The 26,686-nt window shown below is 41.1% G+C and overlaps 1 protein-coding gene across 2 annotated transcripts in view; it reads right to left on the bottom strand.

The window, feature by feature from the left end:
* Positions 1-26,686, bottom strand: part of LOC134219247 (histone-lysine N-methyltransferase, H3 lysine-79 specific) — a 442,335-nt gene that overhangs the window by 29,045 nt on the left and 386,604 nt on the right. For both annotated transcript variants that reach the window (XM_062697950.1, XM_062697952.1), the window contains one exon: positions 4,341-4,500. In XM_062697950.1, coding sequence (XP_062553934.1) covers positions 4,341-4,500 — 160 coding nt within the window. The remainder of the gene's footprint in view (positions 1-4,340; positions 4,501-26,686) is intronic.

The raw sequence follows: 26,686 nt of genomic DNA, 5'->3' as shown, positions 1-26,686 counted from the left end.
ATGAATCAGTTTATGCCTCAGAACGGCAAAATGCGTGCACGGTATCCGTTATTTTTTGTCGAAAAAAGGCTTACAAAATCCTTTACAGGTACTCAGAAATTATTTATAATAATTTACAGGCTGTTAAAGTTATTTCATGAAAATCATTGTTTTTGCGGTAATATTTACGAATAAAAAGATAATTTAAAATAAAAAGATAGACTGAAATTTAAAAAAAATGGTGTGGTAAAAACGAGTCAACAACGTGATAAAATCGGGTCGAAATCGCAATTAAATCTGACAAGGGTAGACAAAAACGGGGAGTGATAATATCGGGTTAACGTTGCATGACATTACATACGGTTTTAGACAATACGAAGTTTATTTATTTATTTATTCAGACTAAGGCCGAAGTGGCCTGTGCGGTATATAAGAGTCTTCTCCATTCGGCTCGGTCTCTGGCTACACGTCGCCAAACACGCAGTCTACGGAGGGTCCGCAAGTCATCTTCCACCTGATCGATCCACCTTGCCCGTGCCCGTCGGATCGTTGTCGAGAACCATTTTCACCGGGTTACTGTCCGACATTCTGGCTACGTGCTTGGCCCACCGCAGTCGTCCGATTTTCGCGGTGTGAACGATGGATGGTTCTCCCAGCAGCTGATGCAACTCGTGGTTCATTCGCCTCCTCCACGTACCGTCCGCCATCTGCACTCCACTATAGATGGTACGCAACACTTTCCTTTCAAAAACTCCCAGTGCGCGTTGGTCCTCAACGAGCATCGTCCAGGTCTCGTGTCCGTAGAGAACTACCGGTCTTACAAGATACGGCGACAGTTTGGTACGGCGGCGAACTCTATTCGATCGGAGCGCTCGGAACACTATGCGCCTCCGAATTTCTCTACGGGTATCGTTATCGGCGGTCACCAGTGAGCCCAAGTAAACGAATTCTTCAACCACCTCGATTTCGTCACCACCGACAGAAACTCATGGTTGGTGGCTTACATTGACCTCTCTTGAGCCTCTTCCTATCATGTACTTCGGTCTTCGACGTGTTGATGACTAGTCCAATCCGTTTAGCTTCGCTTTTCAGTCTGATGTAGGCTTCCTCCATCCTCTCAAAGTTACGTGCCATCATATCTATGTCGTCGGCGAAGCCAAATAGCTGGACGGACTTATTGAAAATTGTACCATTCATAATAATCCCTGCTCTTCGTATTACCCCTTCCAAAGCGATGTTGAATAGCAGACACGAAAGACCATCACTTTGCCGTAACCCTCTGCGGGTTTCGAAGGGACTCGAGAATGCCCCAGAAACTCAAACTACGCACATCACCCGATCCATCGTCGCTTTGATCAACCGTGTCAGTTTATCCGGAAATCCGTGTTCGTGCATTAGCTGCCATAGCTGGTCTCGATCGACTGTATCATATGCGGCTTTGAAGTCGATGAATAGATGATGTGTGGGCAATACGAAGTTTACGACCATCATATGTTGGATGGGTAGGGTTTTTTTTCACAAATTACGTAACGCTAAATTTGATGATTTTGAACTCCCACCCTCCCCCTGGTAACACTTTTTGTATCTTCTTCTTCTTCTTTTTATTGACATTACATCCCCACAATGGAACAGAGCCGCCTCGCAGCTTAGTATTCATTAAGTAGTTCCACAGTTATTAACTGCGAGATTTCTAAGCCAAGTTACCATTTTTGCATTCGTATATCATGAGGCTAACACGATGATACTTTTATGCCCAGGGAAGTCGAGACAATTTCCAATCCGATTGCCTAGACCGGCACCGGGAACCGAACGCAGCCACCCTCAGCATGGTCTTGCTTTGGAGGCTTTTTGTATGGAAGGTTTATTTTTTTTTGTATGGATCGTAACGCTCGGCCTGACTCTCTCCCTTCCTCTACAACGTTACGTAATTTGTGAAAATGGTTATTACAATAGAACATTACACTGTAAAACCAGATATTATGACTTGGAATTTTAATTCACGGTCAGCGCTCAATGCAACAGCAGATGCCCCATCAAGGTTTTCATAATTTTCCTTTTTTCCACATTGTAAATGCTAGAACGGGGCTATTATTCCTGCACCTCCAACAGAGCTCAGCACTGTTGCTGCTTCGCTGACTATGCACAACTGGCGAGGTGCGATAAGGAGAGTGGATTATGGCCAGAGACGTGATTTATGTTTTAATTGCAGATCCTTGTTGCCGATCACGGTGGGAGTGCAACGTAGTATATGTCCTAACCATCTGATGGAGTGCAGCTCCGACAAATGGAAAGCCATGTAGAGTATTTATCATACGAGAGTGAAACACAGCATGATTCTGTATCGATTGATAAGCTACTTTATATCTAAAATTAATGTTTGCAATATGTTTTCCATTTTTTTCAATACCTAAGTCACCAAATAAAAATTAGGTATGACAATGGTTTGGCGAAAAATGTATTTTTTATTGGCAATTATTATAATTGTTTTTAGACATATTTTTCTAAATTGACTGTAATTTGGGCTCTCATGCATCAATTTGCACTCTTTTCTCACCAATTCAAAGAAGAAAATTGCAGAATCCGTACCTTACGAATCGAAAATTCAAGTTCAAATTGATTATAAAGTGGTTTGTTGACGTTGAAACGCAATGATAAACCTGTTTTTGGAGTATCTCGCGTTGTAACCAGAAGCTATGGAATCTATGAAAAATAATCCTAGAAATCATTAAAATTGCAACAACGAAGGGAGAAAGGTTAAAAATCACCAACCAAATTAATATTTTTTGTTTAATTTTTGTTTATCTAATTTCCTCAAAATTTCATCTAAATATCGCTAGTTCCGCACGGGAAACCAGTGAAACAGATGCTGAAGAGTATTATTCTCCTGAAGCCAATGGGGGAATCAGCAGCACCATTGATTTTAGTCAGAAATTAAGAAAATGTCGCCAGGAGGGTCCAAAATGTGTAGGGATCCAAATCAAGTTGGTTACCCTTACCCTACTTAAATAAAAGAGGCCTCTGTTAATACGCCAACGAAAAATTATTTTATGTTGTGGCTCCAAACTCTGAGTCTAAATCAAATTTGATGATATATTTTCTTAGAAAATGTAAGCCAAAGTATAAAATAATGTTTATTAAAATAATCTCCTAAAAATTATTTTTTGCGTCCTTTTTTAGAACATTTACATGTAATACGGCGACATTTTCCAATCTAAAATGGATATCAGCATCATTGCTGATTGTACATCATTTAATTGCCAATGCCTTCTGTAAATGAATGAACGTAATTATTTTCAATATATTTTTTTTTAATTTTTCTCTCAATAGACCAATTTTGAGTAAAATGATAATTCTCGCACTAGGTAGTTTGTTCTTACCAGGCTTCGTAATGCTCACTCAATCTATATGCAGATGGCGTGGTGGTGTGGCTAAAGCGAGCGCATCCCTATGGCTATTATTGTTGGCCATACAATTTTTATAATTGTTCTGCGATAATTCTCGTGAAAAGTAAGTGAGAGGTTAAAGTGATGAAACGAAAAAGGAATTTTAGTTAATAGGCACATTTTTCGTTTATCCTCCAAGGCTAGCTCCAGAGAAAAGATTGGTGGGTGAATGATGTTCCTCACTATGAACAACGAAAATAGATTCTTCCTGGGCCCGTAAAACGCTTGCTTTGGTCTCATCGAAACGAAAAGTCGTAGCCTTGGTTCTAACCATAATCGTTGGTGGCAAAATTCTGCGGTGCAGTCCATGCGTAGGACCTACTCCCGGCGCCGCGCCGCTGACCAAGAGTGTGAGTAATTTTTGAATCCGCGATCGGAGTATTTTCATCCCTGGGTACACAACTTTATCACTCACAGGAATTTTAGTACCAAGTGTTATGATTAAGAATTAAAAAAAAAACATTTTCGATATTGAGCTCATTACTTTAATAATAAATCAATTATTCTTATACAAATACGAAACAGATTCTACTATCGACACGTACTCACTTTAAAGCATGAAAGGCAACAATGCAACAGCAAACCCATGTTTCATCGCTTTCCAAGGCTCTTTCCTTTGGCAAACAACTCGTTCTCCCTCCTATAGCATATCAGCGGCTTAAGGGATTTAACGAACTGGTTTACGACCTTCTCTACTCGCATATAAAACAGGATTAATATAAACAATGCTACTCTAGAATCCATACCAATAAGCGCTCAGAAAGCACAAACCAGCCACCAATCGACCGTAATAACGTCGTACGGTTTAAGACCTCTCATTATAGACACTGACTGCAGAGCTACATACTCGTCGAGGAATTACTGGTTGCAATAATATAATAATTTGTATCGACCCGCTCGCACCGTTCGCTCACTTACCGATATCGATGGTGCCTCCTTGCTGGGCATTGACGGCTATTTTGGCCAGGGCTTCATTGAACAGATTGGACGCTGCCGATGCTCCATGTAGGGCTTTCAGGTACGCCTTGCCGGCACTAATCAGCTGCCGCGCTCCGGGGTTGAACTTCTCGAGGATGTTCTGTGGAGGTGAAGAGAGAGAGAGAGAAGACGGTATAAAATGAGAAGAATAACCCGATGCTTAACGTCTAATGTGCTTCTTAAGACAACATCAATTACGACGATTTCAAGAACAACTTGAAGTTCTCTGTATTATGATCACGATAAATAAAGGTGAGTAAAGAGATATGCCGAGGTAGTTCTGACTGCAGCTGGTCATTAAAACAGCAATGTCCTGACGCTTGCGGGTCGTACACGGGGTATTTAATGTTTATAAGGTTACCCCATGGACGGATGCTGTCACTATGTGAGCGTCGCTTTTATTGTAGTTCACAGAGAGTGGTGTTAATTATATTTGCCCGCGGATGAGAAGTGCGAATTGGTGTGATGAGTGTAGCAATAAAGATGATGATTGTCCATCGTTGGTAGACAATTGGATATGAATGTAAACTGTTTTGGTATTTGATTTTTTTTTAAATTTTGAAATAGAATTCATAGTGTTGTTATAATTTTAATTTTATCAAGTGACATTGATTTGTTTTAAATACATTGCTTAATACCTGGATAAAGTCCCAGCCGCCAAGTTTTCACGGTATGAATGATTACAAATGATAGCCAAATTTTAGCTTCATCGCACAGCTGATAACACAACCTGGAGATCACGTCAGAAGAGGAGCTAAGGGGCGCAATGAAATCTAAGGTGCAAGCGAGGTGCAAATGATTCTGATTAGGAAAGCGTACGGAGTCACGCAGACAGCGAAGATTCATTTGACAGTAAGGTGTCGCTGCTCATAAGGCACTGGAGGTAGACAAACTGATGGATGATCTAAATGCCGATAGAAAGCCGCCCAGAACTGAACAAATCAGCGGAGAGACGCTTCAGGTGTTTGGGCTTTGGACACCGGGTAGGGGCTTGTAAAGGCCCAGATACCTCCAACATGTGCTGAAAATGTGAGAGAATAGATCATTTTGCAAAAGAGTACACACGACTTCTTTATTTAAGAGTTTTAGCGAAGGATTCATGAATGCCAAAATCAACGGCGTTTTCATATGGAGCTGCTATGCACATCCATGGTGTACCGTGGAGCAGCTCAGCCAGATATTGATGCAGCTAACCGACAAGCTGATCGGGCGGAGACCGGTTGTCAAAGGAGGTGACTTCAATGTTTGGGCTACCAACACAACAGAATATATCCTGCAGGAAGCAAAGGTTGATGTACGATTGTGCAACGAAAGCTCTTTCCGCTTTCGTCTCTCAGTATGGAATATATACGAAAATGTCATAAATCAATAAAAACATTATCAGTTGAATGATATGGAAATGCTAATATCATCTTCCAAACTTGGACGTACATGTTCATGATAGCATTAGAGGCGAAAGTATAGAATTGATAGTTCCGTTAGGATACGGCAGGCATGAAGAATGTTTTTATAGAAGTCGATTTGAAAGCGAGCGGAGGGCAATATTTGTGATGGCACATATCACACGACCTTCCTTCTGCCAAGCTCCCGTATGAAGGGGGAGGGAAGAATATCAGTGTGGAAGCTGATATATCTCCACTGGCAAAAGGAAGGTGGTTTGATTTGCTCATATGCCATCGCGTGCGGAAGGATTTGCTATCGACGAGTACTGTCTCCAAATTTCTAATATGACATCAGCATTTAGTCGAATAGGATTTTTTATTGCACAGTTCTGTTTTCTCATTGCGTCAATAAAAACATTATCAGTTTAATCGGATTAAATCGCAAATATCGTTAATACAGACGCGCATTGTACCTAATGCAAATCGCATTAGCAAATCGCATCGCATTGATGAACTGTGTATGTTAAAGTACCTGTATGATCTTATGTTCGATTGGAACAATCGATTTCACATTTCCAATTTTGACATTAATCTAGCCTCGTAAGTGTACGTACCGTTTTGGCTCAAATCCCGAACTTGACTCATATTCCGAACACTCGTATTTGAATGGCTATATCAAACTTATTCGCGTGGTTCTTTCCATACGATATTCATTTCGTTTGTAATCTTTGTCCTCCGTACGTAAAATCGATGAAAAGTTTAGTTTCAGGGCTCTAAAACGTTAGTGCTCGGAATATGAGTCATGTTCAGGGTTTCAGTCAAAACAGAATATGGTTACTATATATCAAATGTAATACGTATCAGAACCTGGAGAAGATCATCTTCAACTGGCTGATGAAATATACGTAGGGGAAGCGCAGACTGTTAAAGATATAGTTTGGATTCCCTAAGGGAGTTATGACAATGGATGCAATTTGGACAGTGCTCGAGAGTGAAGATACGAGGAAATCGATACTGCGCAGTGGTATACATGAAGAATGCGTTCAACAGTGCCAGCCTAGCACAGAATGCGAGTTCACGACTATCTATGTCATACCCTGAAAAGTTAGTTTAAGAGCATAGTACCTACACGAACGAAGGACATAAATCGATGTGTTCCCAGGGGAACACGATGGAACGGTAATGGGTAACGATGAAAGAGAATCGGTATCGCGAGAAATGATTTCGTCGGGGAACTCTCCTTCGGACTGAGCTAGATCTACCGCAAAATAGATCGCGACGAAATACCATCAGTTACGGGACGTCAGGATACCAGTAAACCGGACGACCTGCTTCACAGGATTTGCCGGACTGACCTTAGCACCCGGCTGGTTGGAATGGCTTTCGGGAGAAACTCCTTCGCCGGAAATTCTCTGTCGGAATAAGCTAGATCTACCGTTGGGGATATAACCGAGTAAATTGCGATGAATTAACTGTCGTGACAAAAGTTACTTCAAAGTGGAGGCTGGTTACACCGACGATAAGACGACGATAAGACACCGACGATAAGGAATGGTGCTTAACAGCACAATTTAGTGATGTATGAACCAGACGGATTTATAACGAAGATTATTAAAATTAGGTTATATTCTTCTTCTTTTTCTTATTGGCATTACATCCCCCACTGGGACATTGCCACCTCGTAGCTTAGTGTTCATTAAGCACTTCCACAGTTATTAACTGCGAGATTTCTAAGCCAAGTTACCATTTCTGCATTCGTATATCATGAGGCTATAGGATGATACTTTTATGCCCAAGGAAGTCGAGACAATTACCAATCCGAAAATTGTCTAGACCGGCACCGGGAATCGAACCCAGCCACCCTCAGCATGGTCTTGCTTTGTAGCCGCGCATCTTATCGCACGGCTAAGGAGGGCCCACTAGGGTATATTACATTTCATAATAAAAAAATCCTTTTATAACAGTCCTGCCAGAGTTAGCTCGAATTTTGTAGAGTGGTCCTTTTGAAATAGCAGTGTGGTCTATTTTCCGAGTCGGCAGTTATATCTAGTCAGCCAGGGGGGGGGGGGGGGGGGGGGGAATGTCAGGAAATACGGCTAGTTTGTAATCGTGTCTTTCGGGAAAGCTGTCCAAAGCAATCCCGGGGTTTGTCATGGGGAATTGCCGGGTTGTCGTCAAACCTAGTCTTTAGACGCAACATCTTTCAAAAAGCACCTTGTTTCTATTCAGGCATTAGAAAAACATCAAAGCAAGAAAAAGTTGCATCAAGATGCCAAAAACGTTCGAGTTGTGATCAATGTTTCATTAACATAAACTATAGGCGTCCTATTGAAAGTTAATCATCCTTCTCTAGTAAACGGGGTTTATTATTCCTTAGAGCAGTGTTACATACAGTGGTAGGCATTGGAGATGTCAGGCGCAGGGTTTGCAGAGATCACTCTCAATAGAAAACGAACAACGATAAAAGTTGGGCAAAAACTGTTCCGAATCATAACAAGCCATGATAACAAATTTATCAAAAAAATATATTAAGCTCTTTTAGTGGAATGTATTAAACCGTCTAAGACGAATTAAGTACTGTCCATTTAATTCCACTAGTTAATTTTCGTAATCTTTGCAGATACGTATTTCGACCACAACTGTGTGGTCGTCTTCAGTCTTGTACTTGACTCGACTAGTCAAGTCGAGTCAAGTACAAGACACTGAAGACGACCACACAGTTGTGGTCGAAATACGTATCTGCAAAGATTACGAAAATTAACTAGTGGAATTAAATGGACAGTACTTAATTCGTCTTAGACGGTTTAAATTTATCAAACTTGTATACAAGTGCGAAAAAGCAGAATCGGATAGGCAGCCCCCACAGAAAAATGGTGATTTTCGTATTGGTTTCGCTCCTTTCGTGTTGGTTACTGCACAGCTGTGTAGAACAAGTTGAAATGCATCATCAGAGCCAGTGCTCCCCACATTTGGAGCTTTCTAAAAGAAATTTATCATGGGGTATAACATCCCGAATCATTCCTCTATCATGACAGTTTGCGAAAAAAGTTTCTCGCGGTATGCTACATATCGTATATGTATACAGAGATGATAAGTGAGAGATTTGCTCTTTCTCTTTGGGATTCAATCCCTCACAGATAAAAATATGTTGTGATTTTAAATATATTTTCATGCACATATTTGGAGCATGCAAATAAACGTAACATTCAATCGATCTAACTATTCTTTTAAATCGAAATAAATTTAAACGATGCTTGCTTGTAAAATTCAATCAAATTTAATTAAATATCGAATGTTAATTCGTTTGATGGGGGAACCTGCAGTTTTACACGTCGTTGAATTTTCAAAATTATTTGCTGTGCTGGTCAGGCGAGATAGGACCATCTGCTCGCGGCAAAAATTTGGATTTTCTCCGAGAAGTGTTTAGTTCGTAATTATAGGCACTATTTCCTTTGCTGGAACCAGTCGCTGGCCCAGACAGCAGTGATCTTCATCTTCATCCAGTGGCTTCCGCTGCCGGAACCTCACGGCTCAGGAAACGACTGAGTCTGCCGATATTTGCTATAGCGCGTCTGCATGCTAGTTTCCACGGATGCCGGAGTGTCCCGGGACCCATATCAGAGTGGTGCCACTATCAGCCACTGTTAATATGGCTTGAATCCAGAAATGCTTACTGGTGGGCGATGCTAGTGCGGTTAATAATCACCCTTACTCCAGTTTTCGCCCACCAATTTCAAAATCTTTATTTATCGTAAACTAATTGTTGAAAACAGTTAAAGTTCAGTTTTTTATTCAATGATTAAACAATTTATTATGCTTCCAGGGATGTTCATTTTTCTTTGCAAGATCGGATGGAGTACGGATGCTGTCATAAAGATTGTAGAAAAACTCGTTCTACCAACTTCAACGTGAGGAAAATTTACAGATTCAGAAGTATTTCATGACGGAAATCAACTCAGCATTTCCACACAAGTTCCTAGAGCCCTTGCGTATTATATGAAATTCAACCAGCCGATTTCATAAGTCGAAATCCACAATAGCAACACATGAGCATCGCGAATACAAGATTTTTTATACAGATTTTGTCATCCAGTGTCATCTATTACGGTCTACTATTATGGACAGATCGAACTATGCGTTTCGAAGTTATAGCCAACATTCATTTTTTAGATAAGAAACAAGTAAAAAAATTGCACTCATTTTCAGGCACTCATTCTTAATCGATTTCCTCGCAACAAGCTGCATTCGACGCGGAATCCTGTCTCATTTCCTATTTAAAATTGGCCGGATCGGATTACAGGCTCATATTAAAAGTTCGTAGAAATTACTCACTCGAAAGAAACGAGAAAGGCACCATCATCGCTAGGTGGATTAATCTGGGTTTTTTATTATCTCAATCGATTCCTTTTAGGTTGTCCAATTTGTCTAAAAAAATATGTTTTGTATTCCTTTTCATTTTTTAAAATTTGGGATTTGGAACATTTCCAAACCCATTAAAAAAGCTGAAAAATACCTTCGTGCTCAACAAAAATCTTGTTTTAGATGATTTGGGTATTCAAGAAAAAAAATCAAATTTGTCTTTCACGATCCTCGGGATGCACCGAGGAGTTGTGATGATGGAAATTTGAAATTTGATTCACAATTACATACCGTAATTTGTGACATCATTTTGAGGTTGCAGTAAAGAAGATTTTTTTTTATTTCATCCGTATTCTTGTTTATGGACGAACTATACTTCAAACGTAACTATTAGGGTGGTTCAAAAAATCGATTTTGCTCCACAGTGCTCATCTGATTCTTTACCATGTTCTGAGTGTCCTCTGAAAATTTGAGCTCATTTGGATTAAAACTGATTTATAACAAGCCGTTTCAAGTTTGCATGGAAATTTATTTTTTTCATTATACTGTTAATGACGCTTTCCTATTATGCGCAGGTTAAAAGAAAACCTACATAGCTAAAAGGGATACTCATCAGCTTTCACCCAACGAAAACCGCATGTTGATTAATCGTCCCAATAATTAGTAATCGATTTTAAGACAGGTTGCGAATCTTTGGTCATGATCGTTAAACTTCTTTGAGGGCATCACTGAAATGTGCAGTGCAACATAGTAGCCTGAATTTGTGTGTGCTATCTTTCGCGCCACGAGCAGCAATGTTGCCTGTTGATGAGTTATGCAATTAGCTCCAGAAAACCACGGTTTAGATTAAATTCGATTACTAATTATTGGAACGATTAATTAAGACGCGGTTTTCACTGAGTGAAAGCTGTTGAGTATTCCTTTCAGCTATGTAGGTTTTCTTTTAACATGCCATTAATGTCATTAACAGTATAATGAAAAAATAAATTTCCCCATACTAATTTGCATGCAAACTTGCAACGGCTTGTGCTAAATCAGTTTTAATCCAAATGAGCTCAAATTTTCAGAGGACACTCAGAACATGGTAAAGAATCAGATGAGCACTGTGGAGCAAAATCGATTTTTTGAACCACCCTAGTAACTATACTCAAAGGTAAACAAGTATAAGGATATTAAACTTATAGAACATTGCTCATATGCTAGAAAATTATTTTTAATATCAAACTTTCGATTGGTTTGAATGAATGCGATACAGAGATGTTTAATAATCGTACTTTTGTCATACGTAATAAATGAACGCTATTGCACCTTTGCAAGGTCTTGTTAAATTCCTTCCAATTTTTTTGCAATGAGAAATAAGTTTCGGATTGAATTATGTTCACAAGATATATTACAAACTTAGTCTTGAAAGGCCCTGTTTCTGATAGCGCATTGATGGACACATTTAAATATAAATTCAAATAATTATTAGGACATGCATACTCCTCCTCCTCCATAAGTTTCGTAAAGTGATCTGACAATAAGCTTTGCTGCTATTTGAAAAAAAAAATATTATTCTATCAAAATCAAAATGTTTAATACCAGTTTGTAGGAATATTATCTATATTTCAGTTCTTAAACTTACAACCAACATAATTTGGAAAAACTCAAAATCTTAGAGCTTGTGCACGATATTAACCAAATTTCATATAAATTCAATCAACCGTTTGCATGATTTGTGTTATTCGTTGCTCAATGCAGGGTTTGTACTTGATTTTAGTTTCTTCCCATAGAATACGTAATAATCTTAAATTTGTAAAAAATAAATTGCTCATTTAGCAATTATAAGATTTATTTAGCCAGCAGTAAACCACTCTTCTACATTTAATTTTGTAGTTGCAGTATATTTGCTCTCATGAAAATTCTAAAAACTCGCGGATTTTCAGTTAATTTTTTTGTATCGGAAAATTTCGGGAGAAAAACGGGAAAAAACCGGAATTTGAAATCCAATTTCCAGTGGCCACCCTCTTGCATCCCGTGTGTTGATTGTCATCAACGACCATCAACAGCTCTTGAGTTATCTAAAAGAAGTTTAAAATATATTAGTCTAAAATTGAGAAACATAATCGATTACGAAAACATGACCTTTCCATGTGATCAATATTGTGCCTTGTAACAAAATGACAACTTTTGTAATCATTTTCCAAGGCTCTCATAGATGTGAAAAATTTCTCCGCAATACAAAAACACGTGCTATCAAAGCATTCATCGCGAAGCGACAACATTTTCAAAAATATCGAAGTAGTTTTTTTCTGCAGGTATGTTTTCTTAGGCGACTATCTGGCGCTTATTTTTCGTTGCGACGGAGGAGTAGATGTTTTTATGCGCGCTATAAAATATTTTTCCACGCATACTTTGATCTTATTATAAAATATATAGTGCATACAAGAATCGTCAGAAAGGGGTTATTCAAAATTTATGGAAAGACCAGCGTAAAAAGCTGGATACGCTTTTAAAACAAACCCTCAATTCCATCGGTAGCATAAAATCGAACGTCTCTCCGTTTTTGTAAACGGTCCTGGACTCGAGGAAGCTTTCCGCGATCCCCTTGTTAGATGCCGTAGTTTAGCTCAATAGCCTGGGGTATGCTTTCATAGGTTCTGGATCCAGGCAGAAATCTTCGAGGGCTACATGAGTCATACCAGTAGAGTATAACAATACCAAAAATAACTACTAACGGATTATTCAATTGTTTGTGAATTTGAAAAAAAAAAAAATGTGCGGCTCAAATACCAACAAATCTTATTAGACTGACTAGTCTGACGCTGGATTGATCAAATACAAGCATTAGTGCAGCAGGCGAATTAGGTGACCCTGTACTAACTGCCTCTGTGATCTGCTTTTCAACATAGCACTTCGATCGAAATCGAAATCGATTGACTAAAAGACTAAAGAAGGAAAAATCGTGTAATATTTTTAACCGTATTTGAGACATCTCACGCAAAAATCTTGACAATATAAAGGTTTTGAAGAATAAAAGTTGTCGTGACATAAAATATGTTTGTTTGTTGAAAAGGAGCCGATTTTCTTTAAATTATATACCTACATCATTGTTATCAACGACATCCAAAACATTAGCATGAATACTCAATGCAGTGTAGAAAGCTTCGAAAATAAACATGGTTTGAAAAGTTCAACTTTGTCTGAGCCAATTCGACACAACTCAGCGAAAGGGCACGTGTAAGAACAATGCTCCTGATACGGTAACAGCATTACGGTGGCTTCCTTCCCGAATGCAACGGTGCTTTCGTTCTAAACCGGGGGAAAGCGGGTTGAAATGCACGAAACCTGCAATCTGAGTTTCTTAAATACTTTGTTATTTTTCATTTCACTAACTAGCCTCGGTTGAAGACGCGTCCACATTAATGTTAGATTATGCTAAATTGCTTCCTAAACAAATTTTTTTACGTCCAAAATGTGTCGTTGGTTTATGATAGGCTGCTGAACCTATATTTGGCGCTGTAGGCATAAAACACGCTGATAAATTTTCACTCAATACGGACATGACAAAAGTTTTTGTTAGGAAAACTTTTTTTCCTTAAATATGTCATAGGAATATTATTCCCAGAAAAGTTATATCAATAAAATACCTATTTGCAGAAAAAATTTCATCGAATCCTGAGATGAGGTTTTTTGTAATATCGATTCTAATTTTTTAAATTATTTTTTTTTCAGTGTAGAAATCGTTTTTTTATTTTTTGGACATTTTTCCAAGGAACTTCATGGAATTTCACGACAGTCCGCCATACAACACTTTTTTGTAGGTATTGTCATTTTAAAGTTACATCAATTTTTGAAAAATCAATGAAAAAAAATAGGCCCTCATCAAATGTTACTCTTGACAAATTTTGAGAAACTAAGTATGCAGAGTGGCTTAGAAATACCATATCTTTATGCCCACCAAGTTTCACTCGATTCTGAGATGGTGCTGCCAACCGCTGGTCGAGTTGGTGCGCAATTCGTCCCCATTATTTTCTATTGAGGCCAGATCCGGCTATGGGATCAAAAGCTTAAGCCAAAATAATATTTTTATATAGGTCGAGAAAAGCAACATTAACGTGAAGTTCAACCTCGTACTGCTAACCGTTTTTAATTAAATTGCTTCTAGAATTTTTGAGAAAAGTTTTTAAAATTTCTCCGTAGGCTTTCCCGTGCTTTTTTTCTTCAATCAACATCTTTCGGTTATAGTGAGTGAGAAGTTAGAAGTCCCACTGTGAAAATTGAGTAGTGCGAAGTAGCAAATGAGAAGTCTTACTTCTCAAAATATGTAGTGCAAATTGAGTACTCACGTTTCACAATTAGAAGTGAGAAATGAGGAATGAGATGTGAGAAACGGGGAGTGAGAACTGAGACGTCTCACTTCTCGCTTCTCATTTCCCACTTTTTTCACACTGTGAAAAGTGGGAAGAGCAAAGTAAGAAGGAAGACATCTCTCTTTTCCTTCATCATTTCTAACTTTTCATTTATCACTTTTTGCAGTGAGAAGTGAGACGTCAAATGACCTATTTGATCAAATGACATATTCGGCCGAATGACTTGTTCAGCCAAATGACTTGTTTGGCCAAATGATTTATTTAGCCAAATGACTTGTTCGTCCAAATGACCTATTCGGCCAAATGACGCATTCGGCCAAATGACAAGGCAAATTTACGACCTATATAAAATCTTCGAAATACTCTAACGAGTCCTGGATGTTCTGACAGAGTATCACACCAGCTGGAAGATTTGTATCAATGCGGCGAAGACCCTGGTCGTTATCTTCTCCCACTCAAAATCTCCCAAACATATTCCACCTGAGAAGTGTAAAATCAATGGCACAACAGTGGAATACACAATGAGGCTAATTACCTTGGCTTGACCCTCGACAGCAATTTATTTTCAGGCACCTGGTTGAAAAAACGGTGGCGAAGTATAATGTTTTGTTAAAACTACTGTACCCTTTGATCTACCGCCGGTCGTCATTGTTGCTGAAAAATAAGCTTGCTGTCTACAAGCAAATCAGCTTCCCTGTGTTCGAATACGGCATGCTAGTCTGAGAGAGCTGCGCTAAGACCCATCACCTTAAACTTCAACGGATCCTAAACAAGTCTCAGAGGCTAATCCGCAACAGCTCTCCTAGGACTAGAACATCCAAGGTCCACCTTTTGGCCGAAATTAAAACGCTCCATAAAAGCATTGGTGAGCGAACGCAAAGAAAAGTTTATGGTTCGTTTGTTATCTTCTGACTAAGCTACACTAAGAGCACTAGTTCCAATTTATTATTTAGTTATTATAATTTATTTGGTTATCAAATTTATATTGTAAAAATTAGTGTACTAATACAGTAGTTGGATTATCAAATTTTTAAACAAATGAATGCCTTGGTTAGGGTAAAATGGCAAAATAATATTAAATTAGAATGATCTTAAAATACACGTAAATATCGAAAATGAAGACCTGGAAAACCAATGCAAAAAATGGTTAATAAAATAATTCAGGTCCAACGAAAAAACATTATCAGGGCGTCTGACGACTATATCCCCAGTTTTCCAAACGAGTGTGCATTTTCGATCACCACCCTTTGGTTGGTGGTGGTGTGCCGTAAGCCGACGTCAGACGCCCCCCGATCTGGCCACTTCCATTACATGTGGGCGAATTGCAATGGTTAGTAGCAAACAGTGAATGGTGAGGAGTAAGAAGATTACGCCAAGTGAAAATCTATTTACGTGTACACGTTTTCCTTGTTTTCGTCGTCGTCGCCATCGTCGCTGGTGTAGCAGAGCAGCTACTTATGTCAGCGTTTGATTAGAGGAGGGAGTATAGGATTCCCATAATGTTGTATTAGGTTTCGCTCCTGCACTTTACCTAACTCCGGAGATTGAGGATAAAAAGGAGGAGGAAGAGGATAATAGCATTATGCAAGTGTTTCTTAGTCACACGGGTTTTTCGTGGTTCAGAATAAAAGAAAATACCCATCAGTTGGGTTGGGGTGGGTTGTATGACGTGAGTAGAATATATTTCAAAGTTGCAATTTATGAAATAGCTAGCAATTTTGTACATGTTTTGCATGAGTTCTGAAATATATTACGAAATGAAATCAAGGTAGTGATAATGCTAGAATATAATTTACGATAAAAGAGTCATTTTTGTAGCGTCTTTAGGAAAATGAAATAGTTAAAGGTTTTAGGGAGATGATACTTAATAAAAATCTCGATATATTACTCAAGTATGGAAAACTAATAGTTTTTTATACAGGGGTGTTACTTCTTCGTCTTCTTCTACTATGCAGTTACATTCCAACTGGAACTTGCCTGCTTTTCAACTTAGTGTTCTATTAGCATTTCTACATTTATTAATCGAAAACTTTTCTATGTCCGTCATTGCATGAGCGTAGCAAGTACATGAGTGTAGCAAGTACAATGGATTCACCATGTCCAGGGAGTCGAGAATGTTTCCACACGAAAATATCTTGGAGTGGACCGAGAATTTAACTCGCCATCCTCGGATTGGCAATTCTATGCCTCGCAAGGCTAACTGGAGATCACAGGTGAGGGGTGTTAATTATAGTTAAGTAAAAAAGATCAAAACGACTTTCGAAGGTTGTAGTTAAACGAATAAATTATTTCAATACATATAAATGCTTTCCCAATCCATGCTTGAGCATGAACTTTTGTATGGTAGAGTTGAAAAATAGGAAAACATGTTTCAAAAGACAATTTCTATTTGTCCTTTATCGCTCCCACGAGAAAGTCTAGCAAAATATTGCAAAATTTACAGCAGCAGACATCGACTGGGTGCTGGGAATTGGAAAACTGTACAATAAATTGATTAACGCCTCACTTCATCGTTACGTATTCCACTTCATCACCGTGAAGTACCTATACAATGTAATGATGAAGACAGCCATCCATACATGCCCCGACTCTATTGTCCCATCAGAAAAAGCAAATTGAAAAGCAGAGTGGCAAACAAAAACTGTGAAAACTTGTCAACACGTTCCTTTCAGCGCGTTGACGTCGTCGTTCCATTCAGCTTTGGGAAATTTTGCCTTCTGGTGTATCTTTATACCTACCAACAACAATGTCTGGATCCCGATACGATACCCGATGTGATAGGAATGTTTTGTTGTGAAAACGAATGTGTCACTAAGGTTATACAATGACACTTATTTAATTTGAGAAATATGTCCATAAGCAACGAAGCCATCGGAAAGATTCGTGAAGCATTTTTCACCAGACTATGAAAGCGGTTGCCAACATAATCCCTAGCGCCGGAAATAAATGAACCACCACTTTGTTGGTTTGCTAAGTCACGTCACATGTGCCGTCTGGGGAAAAATGACACCATAAGTGTGTGCAAATATCATCCCTGTGCCGTTTCCTGATCCTCCTTGCAAAGTGAGTATAATTTATGGAAGGAAATTTTTCTTCCCACATGTAGTCAACCCCAGACAGGTAGGCACACACCCCACAGAAAGCGGTTCCGCTTTTCCTTCCGAAAGGGGTTGCTTGAAAAGTGTCACACGGTAAAGTTGTTACAAATTAGGAAATGAAATTTTCACTTGCCATCGTGATGTACATGTGTAGAACCGACTCCTTGAGTTGAGAAGCGAAGCTGGCGGAAGACAACCCTTTATTACAGTGGAGAAATCCTAGAAGAGACTAATGGCAGGCGCGCCATGAGCCATTAGCAGCAGGTGGTGTTGCCATCGTCGCTTCGGAAGACAAGATGACGAAACGTGCTAATAAGTCACACATCACGGCTGTCATGGCCGGCCGGATCGTTTGGGCTCCAGAGAAGAGACGACGCCGGAGAAGTCGTGGCAACTACTTTGTTTCAACTGAACCGTAGGATAAATTTGAAACGGTTGGAAGCTGCTCGCTATTCACCTCATGTCACAAGGTTTGTAGGTATGTAGCGTCCAATGTGGATTGCAAAAGATAGGAAGACGACCAAATAGTCACCGCTGCCCTAAGTCATTCGTGGTTCATAGGGAAAATATATGAAGATGCGATAATTTATGTCTTGTATGTGGCGGTATTTCTCTTTTTTGTTGAATGTCAAGAATGGATGCCGAGGACATGAGTGGTGTTAGGTTTTCAAGGTTTTCAAGACATGATGAAACAACCCTAGAAACATTTTGGTTTGTTACTTGGGAATATCCATTTCAATTGTCATGATGTCACTTGTCAGATGATTTAATACTTTCCCATTTTATTCAACTACTTATCAACCAAAATCACATAACTATCAAGCCGGCTCCTAGCTCATTATTGTTGCTACAGATTTGGCAGAACGTATAAAAAATCAGATTAATCCACCTAACGGTGATGATGCCTTTCTCGTTCATTATAAAATGTATCGAGAAAAAAACACTAGGGAAGTCAAAACAGCATAAATAAAAAGCAATCACATAATGGCTTTGCGCCAAAAATGTATATAAGTGGATTCTGAACAAAATCCACAGTAATTTTTAAAAATTTAGAACTAGCCGATCAGACCCTGCCTTACCCGGGTTGGGCAGTTGGTTTTCGAAGGTATATGTTAAATGCAAGATCGCACTATAGATCGATTTTGACTTATGAGCAGGGAATCAATATTCGAGCAACGCCCAGCAATAAACCCTTTATCATAAACAAAGTTTTTTTTACTGACAAACGCACCTTCCTCCCGAATCAGTTCTTTATCATGACAGCTTGCGAAATAAGTCTCTCACGGTATGCTACATATCGTATATGTATATACCGAGATGATAATTGAGAGACTTTTTCATTCTCTTTTGGATTCAATCCCGGTTATTATGTCAGTTATATAGCTAAGACTTAGACTTAGACAGAAAATAAGCATCGTTATTTCTTTTATATAATTTTAGAAAACTAAGAATGTTTAGCCACATGGATAAGGAATTGTGGCAAGCTATATCCTATTGGAAATTTTATTTGGGTCTTTTTTTCTGTCATTGAATAACTTTACCATCATTCAATAACTTTCCCTTGAAACTACAGATGCTCATTATTGATGAATTTTATTCGTTTGACGATAATTCGAACTACAGATAAATTAGCTTTAAAGCCTAATTCACGGTTGCCTATGAGGAGCTAGTTATAGATACAAGTGGGATAAGCCGGAAACTAACCGGACGACTAGACATTTTTAACTGCTCTGGTTAAAGCAGAACTCGTCATCTTCTAACTTACTCTCTGATTTGTTTTTAAAAAGTCGCCTAAGAATCGTTTGCACCGATTTATGCCGTCTAAGACGAATTAAGTACCTTCCATTTAATTCCACTATTTAGTAGTGTAGTATAAATAGTGTAAGTTGCGATTGTTTTCTTCAAGTCGAGTCAAGTACGAGACACTAAAGACGACCACACAGTTGTGGTCGAAATACGTATCTGAAAAGATATCGAAAATTAAATAGTGGAATTAAATGGGGAGTACTTAATTCGTCTTAGACGGTTGAATACATTCCACTAAAAGAGCTTTATATATTTTTCTGACCGATTTATGTCCAATTAGTCCTACAAACGGTTTTAAAATTCCATCATCTAAGACCAGTCGAATTTTGGCTTTTTGTAAATTTACGTTGGCAAATTATAATTAAAGAGAACAATCGATAGATTAAATAAACAGCTACCTACGCTATAAATAATAATCATTTACTAGACTGTTATCAATAATAGTATTTGAAAAATTTGAAGATACTCAGACGTAATTGGAAAAGGCTCACTTAATTTCCTAAAACAATGAACTTGATATCAAGCTTGATATTGTATTGATTTGCCTTGTACCTTCGAATGCTACTTGTTCTAATGAATCGGTTAAGGATAAATGACTATGAAATAATTTTTAAAGTGTTTTACATACAACAAATGTATAATAACTTATATGCCTATAATCCGATCTGGCTCGTTTACGACAGAAAACAACGAAAAATTATTTCTCTTTGTTAAGTGTAATGGATGTACTTTAGGTCACTCCTGACAGAATTCAGGTTTCAAAGTGCTCGCGTTTTCGGGGGCACACCACTCGATACGGAAGCAACGCACAACACTACAGTCGAAGTCTACACCAAAAAAAAAATATTGGGACAAACATTCTGCGTCGGATGCAACTTGCAAGCAAATCGGTTGAAGATAAGTGCCTGACAAATAAGTTAGATGTTTTCTCTCGTTTTCATCTAGAAAAAAAAATGTTGACCATGACTTCTGAACCCATAGTCCGCATGGGTAAAAATCCGTTCCCGAAAATGAGAAAATAATTCATGATTTCATGAATCCAACGTGTTTTCATGTTATGAAAATACACCATGTATATAAAACATGATTTCATGATTTATTTTCGCGTAACGCAACCAATGCGTTACGATTTGGTTGTTGAGATCGAAAAATAAAAAAAAAGTTCAACAGGGGTTTTGAACTCGAGTACACCGAGTGAGAGTCCGGCGTGCTACCTTTCAGCCGTTCCCACTTCTTGGGAAGGGAGTGTTCGAAGTATTACCGGTTATGCATTTTGTCGACTGCTGAAGATTGCGCAGTACCATGAATAATGTTCCTGAAATCATGAATTATAATCATGATTTCATGAACTGGCATGATTCATGATTTCATGATTTTTTATTCATGATTGTGGGTATGCATTTGTTTCCGTGCGATCTGGCCAATTTCCAGTAGGAAACAATGAGGCAGAACAATTATTCAGCTCTTTTAGTGGAATGTTTTCACCTGTCATGAGACAAGTTTACCATTATTCCATCTAACTCCACTCGAGTCAAGTACGAGATACTTAAGACGACCTTACAGTTGAGGTCGAAATACGTACAGATTACAACATGGAGGAATTAAATGGAATAGTATCAAATTCGTCTTCTGACAGGCGAATGCAACTTGTTCTGAGCAAATTGGTTAAGGATAAGTATCTAAATAGATAAATGACTAAGTAAATGAGTGAGATTTGTTTTCGAGCACACATACACACAAGGATGTTATCGATCATTAAGTAATCTGCGTTTAATGATTTAGTAGTTTGTCAATAACTCATTCCAGAGGCCTAGTTTCAAAATGTATTGTATGGTGGACTTTTAGTGCGAAAGTTTTTCTACAACTCTTCTTAACAGGCCGATGTTCGAAGTCCACTATTGAAGGAGTTACGGTGCTGGTTGCTATACTCATACTAAATGATAACAAAATATGCAATCATTTAGTCTAAGTTACTGCTACTAGCGATATAGCTCCATTATTAGGGAAATTCAAACAACGAACTGTTAGGGAGACTTGTAGATAAACCTTTGCACTAGAAGTCCACCATACAACACATTTTGAAATTTAGCCTCTGGAATGAGTTATTGACAAACTACTAAATGATCGAAGGCAGATTACTAAATGATCGATAACATCCTTGCATACACATACACATACACACACACACACACACACACACACACACACACACACACACACACACACACACACACACACACACACACACACACACACACACACACACACACACACACACACACACACACACACACACACACACACACACACACACACACACACACACACACACACACACACAGGCGCAGAGACCATGTTACTGGTGGTCAAAAATGTCCAGCGTTCAAACAGGCGATGTCAAGTAAATTACAGTGGAGGTAATGCAAATTAACCTCAACCACTGTGATACTGCGCAGCACCTGCTGTGGCAATCTGCGAGGGATTCGAAATGCGACGTTGCAATCATCTCTGATCCATACCGGATCCCACCACGAAACGGGTAACGGATGAAGCAGGAACCGCCGCTATATGTACGGTAGGACGATACCCATACCAAGAAATTGTGTATCGCGCAGCTGAAGGCTTCGTGATCGCCAAAGTTAACGGAATCTATATATGTAGCTGCTACGCACCGCCACGTTGGACGATTGATCAATTCAACCGGATGCTGGATAAGGTAGCAGAGGAACTTATCGACAGGAGGCCAGTCGTCATTGCTGGGGACTTCAACGCCTGGGCAGTAGAGTGGGGCAGTCGTTGCACTAACCCTAGAGGTTGGAGTCTACTAGAAGCAATTGCCAGGCTCAATGTAGACTTGATTAATGAAGGTTCGACGAGCACATATCGAAGGGATGGCAGAGAGTCCATCATCGATGTTACCTTCTGCAGTCCTGTCTTAGCAAGGAACACGAACTGGAGAGTCTGCGAGGACTATACGCATAGCGACCATCAAGCGGTCCTGTATTGTGTCGGAGGGAGGGTACACTCGGAACCACGCGAGAGCAGTATCAAGGAGCGAAAGTGGAAGACAGAATCCTTTGACAAGGATGTGTTTGCCGAAGCAATGCGATTCGAGCGCAATCTTCAAAATCTGAGTCCAGACGAGCTAGTTGCAGCATTGACCTGAGCCTGCGATGCAACCATGCCGAGAAAGGTACAGCCACGGTATGCACGTAGGCAAATCTATTGGTGGAATGAAACGATCGCAGAACTCCGTCGTAGCTGTTTTCGAGCAAGGAGGAGGATGCAGAGAGCCCGCAGCGATGTAGAAAGAGAAGACCGCAGACCAGTGTTTAGGGCGGCTAAAGCCGCACTCAAAAAGGAAATTAGGCTCAGTAAGGCAGCTTGCATGAAAGAGCTCTGCCACAACGCGAATGCAAACCCATGGGGGGATGCATACAGGATCGCTATGGCTAAGATTAAATGCCCAGCGATACCGATAGAGAGGAGCCCAGAAAAACTCAAAACAATTATTGAGGGACTGTTTCCGCATCACGAAGCACCAGTTTGGCCTCTAACACCGTATGGTGAGGCCAACACCAGTTGAGATGAAGCCCGTGTCACTAACCTTGAACTGGTTACGGCAGCAAAAAGCCTAAAAACTAATAAGGCTCCGGGACTAGATGGTATCCTCAATCTGGTCTTGAAAACGGCGATCCAGGTCAACCCGGACATGTTTCGCACCACATTGCAGAAGTGCATAGACGAAGGAAACTTTCCCGAGTGCTGGAAGCGGCAAAAGTTAGTACTGTTGCCGAAGCCGGGTAAGCCACCCGGAGATCCATCGGCCTACAGGCCTATTTGCCTGCTAGACACGGTCGGAAAACTCCTTGAGAGAGTCATCCTTAACAGGCTGGCGATCCACACAGAAGGTGCAAACGGATTATCAAGCATGCAGTTCGGGTTTCGGAAGAGCAGGTCCACAGTTGACGCCATTCGGATAGTTGTCGAAGCAGCTGAAGCAGCCAAGAAGCAATAGAGGAGAGGAAACCGCTACTGAAAAACGCGTTCAACAGTGCCAGCTGGGAAGCAATAGCCAGCTCCCTACACAGAATGGGGTTCCAGGGTACCTGTGCAAAATCCTGAAGGGATATTTCAAGAATAGGACGTTGGTCTACGAAACACACGAAGGCCTGAAGAGAATAGGCGTAACAGCGGGTGTTCCCCAAGGCTCCATCCTGGGGCCGACGTTGTAGAACGCGATGTACGATGAGCTATTGCCGCTAACACTACCTAGAGGTGTGAAGATCGTTGGGTTTGCGGACGACGTGGCTCTCATGGAATTCGGAGAAACAATAGAATAGGTAGAAGTACGAGCAGGGCAGGCGATAGAAATAATCGAAAACTGGATGTGCGGGAAAAAGCTGGCACTGGCCCATCACAAAACCGAAGTGATGATGATCAGCAACCGAAAGGCAGTACAGCATAGTACGATTACGGCCGGAGAAGCCACCATCGCCTCAAAGCGAGAGGTAAAGCACCTCGGGGTAATGATCGACGACCGGCTCAATTTCAATAGCCACGTTGATTATGCTTGCGAGAAGGCAACCAAAGCGATCACAGCGTTGACCAGAATCATGTCAAACAGTTCCGCGATTAGTAGCAGTAAGAGAAGACTCCTGGCCAGCGTGTCTACGTCAATTCTCAGATACGGAGCTCCTGTCTGGGCGGCTGGTGTAATCACGAGGAGGAACCTTACTCGGCTCAATAGCACCTATAGGCTGATGGCCATGAGAGTGGCAAGTGCATACCGTACCATATCGATGGATGCGGTCTGTGCCATAGTAGGAATGACCCCCATAAACATCTTATTGGAGGAGGACTGTGAGTGCTACAGACTGCGAGGAACGGTTGGTGCTCGCATGATTGCGAGAGCCGATTCGATGAGGAAGTGGCAGCTGGCTTGGGACAGTAGTTCGAAAGGAAGGTGGACATATCGGCTCATTCCGAACCTGTCGCTGTGGGTGGATAGAAAACACGGGAAGTGAACTTCTTCCTGACACAATTCTTGTCGGGCCATGGATGTTTTCGGAAGTATCTACACAGATTCGGACACGCAGAGTCCCCCTTTGCTTGATCTGCCCTGTCCGAACTGCGAGGAGACACCGGAGCACGTGTTTTTCGACTGTCCTCGATTCAGGACAGAGCGAAGTGTGCTCTCAGTAGGCAGCGCTAGTAATATAAACCCCGAGAACATCGTGCAAGAAATGTGCAAGAATGAGAATACGTGGAACGAAATAGGAAGAGTGGTAACGCAGATCATGAAATCGCTGCAGCGAAAATGGCGTGAAGACCAGAGGGTATCTGGAAGCGATCATAATAGTACGGTCGGTTACGGGGACGCTTCCGTCGTCGGGGAACTTCCTGTCGGGGTAGGATAGATCCGCCGCCGGGGACTATCTGAGTAAATCGCGATCCAGTTGGGAGCTTAATGGCTCAAGATTACAGAAGATCAATTTCGAAGGGTTTCCGCCGTCGGGGAGCCTATAGTCGGAGTAGGCTAGATCCATCGTCGGGGACTAGGCCGAGTAGAACGTGACGCGTTGGTAGAACTGGTTTCGGGTCGTCGGAGCACCATTGAACCGGACGCTATGCTCCACCCGGAATCTCTGGATCGACTTCGGCACTCGGACCGGTCACTCGCTGAAGTAAGAAAGGCCTCCAGTCCTGCACTGATCTGGAAAACACTAGAAATGTTAAAAGTGGTAAAAATTTTTCAACAAGTCTTACACAGAAGCGAGTCGTCGGTTCCGAGGGAAATTCCAACGTCGGGGAACTCCCTGTCGGAGTAGGATAGATCTGCCGCCGGGGATCATCCGAGTAGCCCGCGTTTTAGCTGTGAGCTAAATGGCTCAACGAAAAAGTGCAGCAAAAAGTCAAGAAAACTATGCTGGGAGCCGAATGGCTCAATGTTAACAAAAGTTCCGTTCGGGAGAGTTTCCGCTACCGGGAAGCTTCTAGTCGGAGTAGGCTAGATCCACCGCCGGGGACTATGCCGAGTAGCTCGTGACGCGTCGAATAATCGGCTTTGGGTAGTCGAAGCGCCAGTGAACCGGACGTTATGCTCACCCGGAATCTCTGGACCGACTTTGGCACCCAACCGGTTTCCGTTGAAGTGAGAAAGTGCATCGGACTATCTAGGTGAGACATTAGTGTTGGATACGCAATAAACTTCCACGGGTCGTCGGTTTTCGGGGAAGCTCTCGCCGCCGGGGACTTCCGTTGCAGTAGGATAGATACCGGGGACTATCTGAGTAGGTTGCGAGCACATCGAGAGCTAAATGGCTCAAAGATACAGTGGTGCTAAATGGCATGATGAAGAGAGACAGTGAGCGTCAAAGATTAAAAGACGCGCAAACCGAATAAAAATGCTTCGATGAGAAAAATGTAGCGAACTAGCTGTGCTTGCTAGAGGCTGAACACGTGAAGTGCATGAGCACAGCCCCCCTCCGAAGTATTGACATCCAGTAAGTCCCGGGGGGAACAGGGCATGTGAAGAGAGGGTAACTCAAGTAACCTTCTGTTACATGAGTGGGTTTAGTGGGTCCGGCGGGCCGGCCTTCTGTCGACCGCGCCAACCCCACTCCCTGAGTGATAATTTCAGGTATCTGTAAGCAGATTTGCCTTCATCCCCCTATAAAAAAAAAAAAAACACACACACACACACACACACACACACACACACACACACACACACACACACTGGGGGCAGCAGGGACTTTGTCCAAGGGCTTGACGACCCCTCCCCATGGCCACTGCGAGTCAGACCGGGACCATCGTCCCTAACCCCTAATCCCAAGGCGTCAAGCGACCCGTGCCGAGGGGATGCATGGCCAAGGGGTGAAATAATGAGCTAGGCCTTTAACGGAGCCTGTGGGGTACCTGGGCACCCTCCACAGTAATTGTCCCTTACCACGTCATGCTGGGCACTGGCGTGGTCGACCTCCTTTCCCGAGCAACTCGTGGGATCAAAATGGAAAACCAAGTCAATTCTTCAATTAGTGGTAGTAGTAGTAACCCCTTCGCAAGAGGTGGGTTGTTCAGGTCTCCGCCTAGGAGGCTTGAGGCAATAGTCGGCAGCTCAGTGCGCAACGCCAGCGTGGGTCACTCAACCTTCCTCTCGGCTATAAAAACGCCGGAAGGGGTTATTGACGGCCCATGGCTTGTGGAGGCGATGGACCGCAAACGCGATGGGCTTTCGGCCTTCGAGGTGGCGACGGAACAGCTGGACGCCATCATCGACTTTGCGT

This window comes from Armigeres subalbatus, chromosome 3 (genome assembly GCF_024139115.2).
Source record: "Armigeres subalbatus isolate Guangzhou_Male chromosome 3, GZ_Asu_2, whole genome shotgun sequence".
NCBI lineage: Eukaryota > Metazoa > Arthropoda > Insecta > Diptera > Culicidae > Armigeres > Armigeres subalbatus.
The sequence above is the reverse complement of the archived record's forward strand: the minus strand, read 5'-3'. Positions and strand labels throughout refer to the sequence as shown.